General features: G+C 36.7%; 1 protein-coding gene across 4 annotated transcripts; it reads right to left on the reverse strand.

Moving 5' to 3' along the window:
* Positions 1–705: 705 nt before the first annotated feature.
* On the reverse strand, positions 706–12,091 carry LOC132303179 (F-box protein At5g39450). 4 transcript variants are annotated; one of them, XM_059800336.1, is made up of 4 exons: positions 9,296–12,091; positions 4,282–4,700; positions 1,758–1,949; positions 706–1,014 (listed from the first exon to the last, which is right to left on the reverse strand). In XM_059800336.1, the coding sequence occupies exons 1-2, from the start codon at positions 11,152–11,154 to the stop codon at positions 4,697–4,699; spliced, it is 1,863 nt and encodes a 620-aa protein (XP_059656319.1). In that variant the 5' UTR covers positions 11,155–12,091; the 3' UTR covers positions 706–1,014; positions 1,758–1,949; positions 4,282–4,696. The 4 variants fall into 4 exon arrangements, with proteins under 4 accessions (XP_059656319.1, XP_059656318.1, XP_059656317.1 ...); XM_059800335.1 differs by having other exon boundaries at positions 1,758–1,991; XM_059800334.1 differs by lacking the exon at positions 4,282–4,700.
* Between the last annotated feature and the right edge of the window lie 1,082 nt (positions 12,092–13,173).

The raw sequence follows: 13,173 nt of genomic DNA on the forward strand, positions 1-13,173 counted from the left end.
GGGTTAGTGACTTGAATTGTCTATTATTCTTTGAATACCAAGTCATCTCCGAGTATATCGAAATAAAATATTTTCATTTTTCAAGTAAAATATTTTTCTTTTTCAATTGATGTCCTAGAAACTTTCAAGGTCATTCAAGATTTAGTATTAGTTGTCTCTAGAGATCAATTAGGAATTTGAGAGTACTAAACATAGACCCAATTGTACATCTCTCTTTTCATGGTGGATCAATTTTTCAAACTACCGTGACTTTTTAAACCAAATCTGGCATGCACTTTAACTGAGAAAAAGAGGCTCAAAAGTGATTTATTTTTTTTTTTAATTTAAAAAAACCACTTTTAATGCATGTTGAAAGTGTTCTCAATGAATCAAACACGAACCATTAAGTTTTGCCCTTTTACTAGTGAAAATCCACAGATCAATAATTTGCCAAGGCAAGACTTATACTTAACATGACTTAAATTAGGCTAGCCATCTTACATGGTGTACAGTGCTAGACGTTAAGAAATATATATATATATATATATATATATATCAATAAAGAAAAAATATATATATAGAGAGAATACTAAAATGGATGATAGGTTAAAAGGGAATTTATGTGGACAACCTTACTCACAAGGGATAAAGGTAAGAAAGACTATCAAGCAAAAATTGTAAACTAGACTATTTTCACACCCTTTTTAGGTTTATAAGATCAACAACAACAACAACACAAAAAAAAAAAAAAAAAAAAAAAAAAAAAAAAAAAAAAAAAAAAAAATCAAATAGAAGAAATTGAAAACCCTCAAAATCTCAAGCTTCTTTGACACAAAATTCAAACAGGCCGAACATGTAGTTGCCATTTCAATCAAGAAAAAACTAAGCTCGTTACCCATTGTTGGTCCCGGTTCAGCACGGTCGAGTGTTTGATTGAGTACTACAACCCACCCTCATCTTTATTTGCAGTGTAGCCACCCCCATACTCAAAGCCACTTCTCACGTTTGCCGGCCACCTGTTTTTTACTGCTGCACCTGGCATTGACCCCACAGAAAACCCAATCTAATTAAATTTAAAGACTTGCTGTAGTCAATAAAGCATACTATGTCTTGCCACTGCAACCAAAATAATCTTCAGACAGATTCAAATGAAACATCAATTCTTACACACGAGTCTTTTGGAAAATATTTGTCCTATATAAATTGGATAACTTCTTTTGAATTTAGGCTTCCTATATACAAAGCCATGCTTGTTGCTTAGTTACAAATGTTATGTGAGAACGATTGATTTTATTTTCATCAACAACCAAATGCCTTGTCATTATTTATTCACATTAATAGTGGCAACAAATTTAAATAAAGCACTGTTAAATGTATAGCATCTGAAGTTTGAGGAATTGCCAAAAGAAGTAAATTGTAGTCAACGCAACAAGCACAATCAGAGTGGTCCAATAAGATCAGTTTGACATCTTTATGAAAATTGAAAGTAAATATTATAGCAAAAAAATAAAATAAAAAATAAAAGAATAAAAGTGGAAGGGCCATTAACAAAAAAAAAAAAAATGAAAAAGAAAAACTAGAATTCTGTTCGATGTCAATTTCTCTGATCCAAATGCATGGAGAAACTTTATTAAGATAATTCAAATATGATTCTTCCAATTGTCGGATACCAACTCAAGGTGTAAAATTTCAAATGCAAAACTAACATTTAATGCTTATTTTCCTATAAATAATCTAGATTGCATAAATACAAATAAAATAAAATAAAATAAAATTACCTTAAACTTCACCATCTAGGAGAAAGGAGTTGTGTCACATTTTGAAAGCAGTTAGGAGAATAAATCGTCAATGAGAATCACGATGATAAATGAAGTCCATCATCACTAAGCTATCAACAGCAGCCAACGAGCATTCAGTTCTTACACAAGGAATCAAAACGACGGCTGTGCAATAATTGTCAAATCTTTACTCTGCATTCCAAGATCCAAGAGATATTTTATAGATGATTCTTCCTGTCAAATAGACAAAAAGAAGCTGACTAGAGAAAATTATTCATTTCACCTATGCAAAGTAAACAGCCATCACACATGAAGTATTATTTTAGAATCAATCAATTTGCTGCTTTGTATAGGTCGAATGACACAATGGAAATGTTGACTGATGTTTAAAGCTCCAGCAAGAGATGCCACTTGCCATTGGAATATTTGAGTCCACTGAAGCTCACACGAGCAACCAACTGAATTGGCCTGATACAATATGATATACGTCATCTTTTAATTCATTCCAACCTTTTTCTTTTTCTTTTTTTAATTCATTCCAACTTTCTTTAGGACTTCAAGGATTAATATGATAAGTTCAAGTCCTAATCCTTTGAGGTCTACAGACCATATACTTGATATGAATCAATTTGATCCAAGGTCCTTGACTCTACTACATGTGAATATTGAGTATTAAAGATATTCCAATTTGGAGATCATCTCAGTATCACTTAAGCCATTTCAAGATTGAAACAATTAAGTTCAAAGCCTTGTATTAAAACTAGAGAATAATTCATATGATATGAATTAGGCACATGGTCCTGGTTCATGTTTCTTAATAGTTGAGTTCTTCCAAAGCTTATAAAAGCTTGAACTTACTCAACATTAGCAAAGGCCTCATGATGATATGAATGAGGTTCATGACAAGAGCAGCCTGAATAGTTGAAATAAATAAAGAGTTTACTGGCTGGATGAAAATTCATATAAATAGGGGTTGCCGTTCAAGATGTGTTAGTGGAGAGAAAGGATTTGAAAATAACAAAAACTTATTGGAATCACACCAACAAGTCTAGGCATCACACCTAGAGAAGGCCTCACACCCTCATATCTTGTGAATCACTCACAAAGAAAGTTCAAAGACATTTTTATTCATTCATTGAGTGAGTCATCAAGTTTACATACTATCATTTCTATAACAACTTATGACCATTGGATTACCCCATAATTGAGGTAATCAATAGTTGACTCTAGCATAATAAAATTAACAAAAACCTGACTGATGCAATTTGATCATCATTAATGCAATTTACAATAACTATGCAATTATGCAAGACTCCAAGTGGACCCAACCTCATCTAGCACATGCCAAATTAAGGCTTGAGCCTTAGAGCCCTCCTTGCCACGCCTTCTATACACTTTAAAAGGCTGTTGCCACTGTTCTCTATCATCTAGGGTCCTCGGGACATGCAAATGATATGCAAGGTCCTAAAGTCCTAAGGTCAAGTCAAGAGTTGAGCTTTCAAGCGAGTTACTTTAAGAAAACTTTATAATAAATTTTAGTCACTCACCCATGCCTATCTAACCATATCTTGATCTTCGATAATGTCCATGGGTTGACTTGTTCATGACTTGCTTATTTTGACTTTAATGCCTCTTTGTTCTTATGTAGAAGTCATTATCTTGACTTCATTGTCATTCAGCTTTAGAGGTCTTCTCCTACGTCTTTAATATCTTAAAGCTTTAAGCATGTCTTCTTTTAAGTGTTGGATCCTTCTTGGTCTTTGCCATTGATCAATTAGCTCATCTTGAGTTTTCATATGTCTATAATCTACTTAGCACAAATTCAAGTAGATACTAAATACTAACACCTTCAATGATTTGTTATCATCAAAATGTTTCAATTTCCCTTTGGTATGAAAACTTTAGGCCAACACAGTTCTATGATTGATCTTGAAGACCCATTTATCCAACTCTATCGGTCGATGAGTGCCAACTAGACAAATCTCAACAGGTACAAGTGTCCTAAAGGCTACACAACATTACAATCTACAGCAGCTAATTTTACAACTGTGAATTTCATCACTATGTCATAAGAAAGATCTTAAAAGAGAATAAATCTATAACACACATACATGAACTTCATAATTCGGATTATACAAATTCTACGGACCTAGACAGTAAGGAAAAAATGATTCTTGTAGCACAAGAGTTGCACTAGTGAATGGGTTCATTTTGAGTTTAACTATCCCAAAGACCTAGATGGGGTTGAATAGGTCTACTTGCTTGTCAAATGACTTATTCTTAAAATTCTTCAATAATGAATGATCCCAATCAACCACATATCATGAATGCAAAAACAGAAATTGAAAGCGAGTAAAAAGGAATAGAAGGCATAATATTTTTATGTGAAACTGAAACAGGGAAAACTATGGGACCTAATATACAGCAAAAAACTCCACTATCTTTGAAAAATCTATGGGACCTAATACACAGCAAAAAACTCCACTATCTTTGAAGAAGAAGTTACAACAGAACTTGAACTCACCTGAATGCTCAAAATTCGCTTTGCTAAGATTTGTAGATAAGTATCTCAGTCTCAGACTTATGCCTGGTTCGCACTCAAATCCTTGCGAGCCCGGTAGTTGTTCACTTCAACTTACTCCCACAAACTTCGCAATTCCAGCCTCTAATCGTGAAGGCAATTGTTTCACCCAAAACAATCCACCTTCTGTGTGATTCTATGCATTTCCATTCTTGATTACGGTTTCAATGTTTGAGAACTGGTTGACACTTTTTGATTCAATTAAGTGCCTTACTTTCAATCCAATCAGAATTTGTGATTTCTACGCAATACCCAATCATGTGAGTGAAGAAAGCCTCTGTGAAGTCATTGAGTCATGTGCCAGCAAATTCTTACCCAAAACTTGGGTTCATAATGTGTTTGAAATGTCTTGAGTCGTTCATCTACAAACGAAACAAGATGATGGAGATGAGGATCAGACTGATCAGTGAAGAACACGTCAAAAATCTTCTCAAGTATGTGATTGAGAGATTCAAAGCAAGCAGCATATCAGAAACAAAGCAAGCAGCATATCAAATTTGAAAATCAAGTGTTGGGTCAATAGGAATTTAGGGCCTGTTTGGTAACTCTGCTTCTTTTTCTTTTCTTTTTTTTGCTGTCATTTCTGTGATTCTGTTGTGCAGCTCATGAAAAACAGAGCCACTATAGTGCAACTTAAAACGGAAACAGGTTCCTCCAGCACCAAATTGGTGCCGCCAAAAATATAAAGAAGCTGGCAGCTTGTTCTGGTTTTTTTTTTTTTTAAACAATCCAAAATGCAAAACGGATTCTCATTTTTTTTAAATGGCAGCAGAAAACTGAAAATGGCAGCGTTACCAAACAGAAACTTGGTTGGCAAATTTGTGCTCAAAACTTAGTGTTGGTAAATTTTCTTATTGTTATGATGTTATGTTTGGTGGAACGTCATCGGTCATGTTAGCTGAGGCACCTTGTCAAAGGGCAGATCCGGTATTTGAGGATTTGTACAAGGGCAAAAAGGTAATTACACCTTTCAATTGGGACACTCACCAATTAAGGTACATATTCATGTGCATCAATATAGTCTAGGGTTTTCTATAATCATGATTTGATTTACAAGATCATGCTTGAGATTGCATGTCTCGTGATTTTGGAACTTTCGTAAACTGACAAGGATGTAGGGCAGCTCTATTGATCTAGGCATCAATCGAGAGCTTCAACCAGAGTGTGAATCGATTGACACTTCGATTGATCTACCGAGGCATGTGATTTTTAGTTTCCAAAGACAATTGAAACTCTTAACATCCTAGTTGTTTTCTGACTCGAAACTATAGATACAGGCATATACGGTTCAAACAACAGAGAGCGCAATAGACTTGAGCATCCAGGTGCAACCATTGTGCATACTAGCAATTTTTTATTGCTACACTTTGTTTTTGACATTTATCATACATCTAGCATGGTGGTGTGTCCTTGAGTTGTTAAAAACTCTACAGCTACGACTTACTGATTGACACTTGGATCGAACTATCGAGGCATGTGATTTCAGTTTCCAAAGACAATTGAAACTCTTAACATCCTAGTTGTTTTCTGACTCAAAACTATAGATACAGGCATATATGGTTCAAAAAACAGAGAGCACAATAGACTTGAGCATCCAGGTTTCCTTTACAGCATCCATGGTGCATACTAGCAATTTTTGATTGCTAGACTTTTTGTTTTTGACATTCATCATACATCTAGCATGGTGGTGTATCCTTGAGTTGTTAAAATCTCTACAGCTACGAGTTCATAGTCCTTCATTAGCAAAACAACCACACAATGCAAATGTTACTAGAAAGAAGATCAACAGTATATGGAGGAGCAAATTGTGTTAAGACAACTAGGAAGCACGGATACTGGATAAGGATACGACATGATGCAGGTACGGCGATACTGCAAATTTAAAAGGAAAAAAAAAAATTGGGTAGGATATGACAACAAAAATAAGAATAAATTATATTTTTCTATTTACATATATATACACAAAATATTAATTTTTTATAATTAATTTTTCATCTGTTTTTTAATAGTATTATGAATCTAAATGCAATCACTAATACTTTCTAAACAAAATAAATAAATATAAATATAACACATGAGTTCGTTTAACAATACATAAAACAAGTATCACATGTCATCACCAAATAAAACTTCACCTATGAAGCACAGATGTGGACTATATGATACATATTTGACAAATTCTTAAATAGGATGCGGATATCTAAGGACACAACAATATATATATATATATATATAAACTTAGATATGTGTATAAAAAAAAAATTTGATAAGTAAAGATGCATTAAAAAGCGTTCAAAAGGGGAACGCAGCCCGAAAACTACACAAAAGTGAAAGCCAAAGAAAGACGTCCTATGGATCCAAGGAACTCAAAAAATCAACAATCTCCTCTATATATTTACAATTTCTCTCAATCACCAAACTAAAAAGAGAGCTAATAAGATGAAATTTCAAAGCCCCAAGGAAGATTCCTCCCCTTCAAAAAGATCGTCTATTTCGCTCCTTCCAAACACACCACCAAACCCAGAACGGTGCCACCCTCCAAAACTCACGGGCATGGGCTCCCACGAAACATCCTTTCCAAGCATCAATCAATCCCCTCAAAGACTGAGGCATAACCCACTGGACACCAAACAAGCCAAGAATAAGACTCCAACATTTGTGAGCCACAGGGCAATGCAAGAACAGGTGATCGACTCACTCTCCATCCCTCTTACAAATGCAACATTAATTGACAGTAACCTGTCTTCTCCTTCTCAAATTATCAAGCGTCAAAATCTTGCCCCAAATTGTAGTCCAAACAAAGGCGGCCACTTTAAGAAGAGCTTTCAAGCGTCAAACTATTTTCCAAGGTAAATCAGTACCTGAGAAGTCAAAAGGGCAATGGAACAAGGAACAGACCTCAAATCTCCCCTAAGGAGAAGGCACCAAATAAGGGAGTCTGGGCCTCCTATAGTTCTTTCAAAAGTGACTAATTTCAGCGTCTCTATTTCTTTGACAGCAATAGAATGACGAATGACCTATTTTCTCACAATAAGAGCAATATAGAGTTCTAGGCAGTTCCAGTCTATACAAGAGATCTTAAAAAACCAAAAAATGTCGCCCAATTCCCAGTGTTAAAAAATCTCGCTGAAACCGCATATCCCACCTCTCTTCCTCAAAACGGCACAAGATAACCCTCCTCCAAAGACGATGTCGTTCGCTACCGAATCTCCAAACCACTTTCCAAGGAGAGCCTTGTTGAAAGGGACCAACCTCCTAATGCCAAACTTGCTCCCAACTGACAAGAAGATACTTGAACTCCCCCTTGACCGCCCCAAAGGAAATTCTGATGAAGTCTCTCAATCCTTCCAGCAACAGAGGAAAGAATCTGAAAATTAGAAATAAAGTATGTTGGGAAACTCGACAACATACTCTTTATGAGAGTAACCTTCCCACCCTTCGAAAGATATTGTTTCTTCCACCAGGCCAATCTTCTCTCAAACCGCTCGATCACAAGATCCCAGCCTCCCACCCTCCTCGACGGAGCACCCAAAGGCAGGCCCAAATAAGAGATAGGAAATGAACTAACTCCACACCCGAGAACTGCAGCAAGAGAAGCAATATCTTGAACCTCCCCCACAGGGACAAGCAAGTTTGTCAATGGATCAATGTTTAGAAAGCCATGGGAGATCTTGTGTAAGTTTGTCGGGAGGGATTAGGTGATTCTAAGGAGAATCTAGTAAGTTAGTTGTAAATCTTTGTCATATAGTGTTTTTGATTTATCTGGCTCTGTACAGTAGTTTTCCCAATTGTATGATTTCTTTGTCTTATTTTTTATATTTTTATATGCTTTATAAACATGATGGATAGATTGATTTACATGCCAACTAGTTAAATTTTTTAATTGCCTTTAATCTAGTAGAAATTCAAAATTTAGTTAAATCGATTAAAAATTTGAATTGAGACCAAGGACAAACTATGAAGACATTAAGCTCTACAAATGTAAATTCACTATGAAGACATTAATCTCTACAAATTTTTTTTTTTTTTTGAGCTGCGTGCCAACAATTTTTTGTTCTTTACTAAAATTTAACATTTCAACCTAAAGAATATTTTAAGGCACATAATGAAATTCGGAATGGAACTCCAAGTTTATTTGCCAAGGCCTAAGGCTCCATTGAAAGTGTTATGCTAGATAGTATCTTAAAATGATAATGTATCTTATCTAAACCAAATGAAGCAGCACATAAAGGGATTAGTGATCCTTACTAGTATTCAAAATTTGAACAAGATTATTTTTGCAGACATCTAAAATTTAGAGAAAGATAATGTCAGATTTTAAAGAAAATGACACCTATAAATAATTAAATAATTGAAAGGAGAAATATAAAATTTTTTGCTAAAGAAATTGTGTTTGGATTCACATTTAGTATTTATATATAGGATATATTCTGACTCTTTCCAAATTTTAATAGCAAAATTGTTTTCATTTTTCTTAACCAATTTTGATAATCAAATCTGTTTGGTAGCTATAAAAAATTTTATAAGGTTGCAAGACCATTTGGGCATCCAAAAGAAGAATACTTGTGGGTGATACGAAATATAGTGATCCGAATACTGGTTTAAACTCAAAATCTTATTCTCTATTTTATAATTAGATAACTATTTTTTTTTTAGCATAACCAATAAAACTATAAAACTAGGCGGGCGGGGAAGGTATGACCCCTCTCCCATTCAACAAAGGGGATCCATAGGGCAGTAATCAACCAATAAATAACTAAATAACATAGGAAGCACTAGGAGTTTTGAAACCAACAAAAAAGCACCAAACATAAATTATACATATTTAAACAAGTTCACAAAGTTACATAGTCCATATAAATCTGAAATGACAATCAAGGAGAAAATATCAATTTTTAGGAGAGATAAAAAGAGAAAACTGTTTTAAGTTTTTATTTAGGAGCTGATAAGTGCAAACCTTGTTGAAGATGGACAATTTGAGGTGGTTGAGAAGCCAGCAAACACATTTGAGTAAGATTTGGTTAAATATGAAAAGTTGGCAATTGGAGGTAAAGCAGGCACCCGTTCACCCTTCTTAAGAAGCTCTTGCAAGTTAAGCCTCTGCAAGGTCAAGACAGCCCTGGACTCCTTCCATATGAAAGCAAGCATTTCATCTTGAATCACGAAGAGTGAACCAGGCTTGGAACCTGGATATCTAAAACCATATCCATTTGCAATACCTTCCCCAGTAAAAGCATGCTTGACTTCAATGGGAAGTAAATCTTCGTCAATATCCCAAGGGAATGGGTCTAGTGAAGGCTCATCGACATTCACTATAAACATGGCTGAGCCGTTTGGATGCAGAACATAGTGGGTTCCTTCTAATATTTTGGTTGCAATGAGAAGGCGTTGCCCTTGGGATTCTTCATAAGAGAGCAAAAGAAAGAACAGAGCCTTTCCAGGCTTGTCTTCCGTAGGCCTCCCAGGAGGCCAGCCAAAAGTGCCTCCCCATAGGCCACTATATTCTCGACCTGCTGTTGGGGGGTGCATGGGCAACTTGTAAAGAGCAAATCGACTATCATGCATATTTGGCCATGCTCTATAAGAAGATAACTTCACAGTTGCAGCATGTAAGGACAGTCCTATTGTATCACCTGACCTCATAAATTCTTGAAGCTGTGCATGCCTATTCTCACTGCTGAAAGAACCATTCTTCAAAATTTCACGGCTGCCATTGATTGAGCTTGATTTTCCAATCATCTGTTTCAGGCTGTCCCTAAAATACCCAACAAGTGTTTTCCTCTTAGTGCACTGTGGGCGACCAACATCCCCATTGACAGAACTGCAAGAAGCACTTGAACGATCAAAACAGTTTCTGATCTCACTCAATTCCAACCGAGTAGGATCTGGAGGCAGCTCAGGACTAGCCTTCCAATCAATGTGATCCCCATGAAGCTTGTGCATCTCTAAAAGTAATGATCTTCGTTGATTCAATAATGTCATATCCTTCTTAAGGTTCTCCTCTTCACCCCTCAAACAAGGAAATGGTAGCCCATTTGCCGAATCAGGCACCTTTAGACGGACTTGGTTGGTAACAATCTCAAGTAGCTTTCTTCTATCACCAAATGCCAATCGACTGAAGGGCACTTTTGACACATTCTGTCCAGATACCCTTTGTGACTTTGACATCCCACTATCAGATCGACAAATTTTTGATAGCTCCTTATCAACGACGTGGGCCAAGCTTTTACTATGAACCAGTTTATCCCCATTTCTTTGTTGGATTGGCTCAACCTCAAGCAACAGCACATTGCAAGTCAAATCAACAGGCTTGATTGAACCAGGATAGAAATAGTCAGTTTCTCTCTCCCTCCCATGTAGAAAAAATGCAGCAGAACCATCAACATCACAAAGAATCTCAAACACTGGTGCCCACAGAATAGGACCATCTTCAATACCTAAGGGACCAAGCTCTTGTGGGATGATCCGGCACCCAACAATTGAAATAAAACCAGGCATGACATAAACTACATTGCCGAGCTCAGGGTTTTGATGAACCCAAATTCCAATCAATGGCTGAACACCGATGAGGAACCGGCATAGAGCCTTGTAAGAGAAAACACCCTTTCGCCATCCAACAAGGTCTGGATGGGGAATGACCCCTATCATGTCACATTGGCTAAGCCAGACCTTGTCACAGGCTGCCAGAGCATATAGACACCGGCAGCACAGACCGAGATTACACAGATCCCTTGGAGAGAGGGATCGTGTGACTATGGCAAAGACATCGTCAGGCAGAGCCAGAAGCAAGTTAGAGTCACAGGGACCAGACAACATAATAATTAAATTGACAATTTATGATTTTGCAGGAAATCAAAACTAGAGCAACAAATCTGTGTGTTTATAATACATAAACTGAACAATTCACAACCTCCAAGCAGGTATGACCCCAATAACTGACGAGAACAAAATCATCAAAATATACTGAAAAGGGTCACCCTTCAAATCCCTGGAAACCTACTCTTTTACAAAGAACTGAGACCAAATTGAATAAGTTCTGACCTGGAAACAAAATCGGTTACTTGCAAATTCTTCAATTCTTGCATCTATAAAACAAGCGATAGAGAGAGCTGGGAATGAAATGGGTGTTTCTAAACGGATTTGATTCAGATTCTTCAATTTAATTATGCATGGTAGAGAGAGTGGCAGAGACAGAATTGGTTTGATTCGAAGTCTTCAATTATTGAATCTATATAAAACAATCATGATATATAGAGAGAGCTCACGTTCAGAGGATGAAGCAAGCTTGCAGAAGAAATGAATGAAAACCAAGGATTCGATGAGCTCACAAGTCGTCGCCAATGGAATTGAATCAACAAAAAAAATCAAACAAACTGTTTCCTATTCCAAAGGTAATGATGATGGGGAAGAAGAACAAGTGGGGTTGAAAAGTAGTCCAATTTAAATTAAGCTTTGGAATTCTCACTTGTCCTCTTTTGGGGTCCCTCCTCTCTGTGTGCCAGCCAACCAATCTTGAATTGAGCATAAAGTAGAAGCCAAAGCTTTCTATTCCAAAACACCTCCGGCCCAAGAGAGAAACATATCACTAGAGAGAGAAAGGGGCAAAAGGTCAAAATTGTCACATTGTTCTCACTCGCACAACAATTTATTTTTTTTTATTTTTTTTATTTTGTGCGTGTGTGTGTAAACTACAATGGCATTGCTAAGGTTTGGCCTAATTGTAAGTAAATCAGAAATTTGTCATTTTTTTTTTTTGCAAAGATCCCCTATGTAAGATTTTATGGTGATTTGACTTATATACCCTCGTTATTATATTGATAAAACAGATGGTAATGGCGAAGAAACGCATTGTTGAGTCCATTGTAATGATGAAAATGGATTTTGAGGGTTTAGAGGGGAAAGGAAGAAAGGGCTTGGAGATGGAGGAAATCGCAATAGTGGTCGCCATTGTTAACTCACCAGAATGCGCCACATCAGCTCGTGTCAGGCCTTCATCTTATCCTTGCTCTCTTCGGCACAAAGATCCCCGTCATGAAAGCTTATTTCCATTGATTCTAAGTTTTGGGGCTGAAAAAGCTCGTCGATCGTCTGGTTTTTATTCTGAATTTCGTATATATAACCTATAAAAGGTTCGAATCCAACAAGAAGACGTTTGCTTAAAGAGTATACCCATAAACCAATTTCGCACTTCCACCACCCCCACCACCACTCAATTGAACCTACTGTGATTTCAATCCTAATCGAAATCACGAACCCACCATGAAATCCATTCGTACTAGGATTTGGGCCGAACAAAACCAACTCATTTGGTGGTTGTTGGCAGTGGTGATAGAGCTCGCTCGCCTCGCCGACGACTCCGTCTGTGGTCCGAGCGCCATTGAATGTGCCCTAGATCCACCGATCATTACGGTGAGTTTACACAATTTTTAGATCTAAAAATTTCCCAAATCATTACGGAGAAAATGGAATGAGGAATTGAAGCAAGACTTGAGTTATTGGGCTTCTTTCGAATTTGATTTCAGAGGCTTGTTGTGGGGGTGCCAAAGAGAGAGAGTAGGTCGGAGGCGGAAGATTTGGGTATAGGAGGTGTTGAGGAGGTGGTGGCGTCGGTTGAAAAGTGGTGGTTTGTAACGACCCAAAAGCGTGGATCTGAAACATTAACTGGGTCTTTACTCCGACCCAAAGTTACACAAGGGTAAAATGGTCATTTTACATCAAGGGGGATTAATTTGACCCTAAATAATTCAAATTAGTTGTATAAAATTCATTCTAGTCATTCCATGGCATTCTAAGAGGTTCTAAGGGCCATAGACTTGGTTTCCCACAAATACGCAC

This window comes from Cornus florida, unplaced genomic scaffold, assembly GCF_030987335.1.
Source record: "Cornus florida cultivar Cherokee Brave unplaced genomic scaffold, ASM3098733v1 CherokeeBrave_3.0.0_Hap2_Chr04, whole genome shotgun sequence".
Taxonomy (NCBI): domain Eukaryota; kingdom Viridiplantae; phylum Streptophyta; class Magnoliopsida; order Cornales; family Cornaceae; genus Cornus; species Cornus florida.

Coding starts and splice junctions, on each gene's coding strand:
- LOC132303179 (XM_059800333.1), bottom strand. CDS start 11,154: ATGTTGTCTGGTCCCTGTGACTCTAACTTGCTTCTGGCTCTGCCTGAC.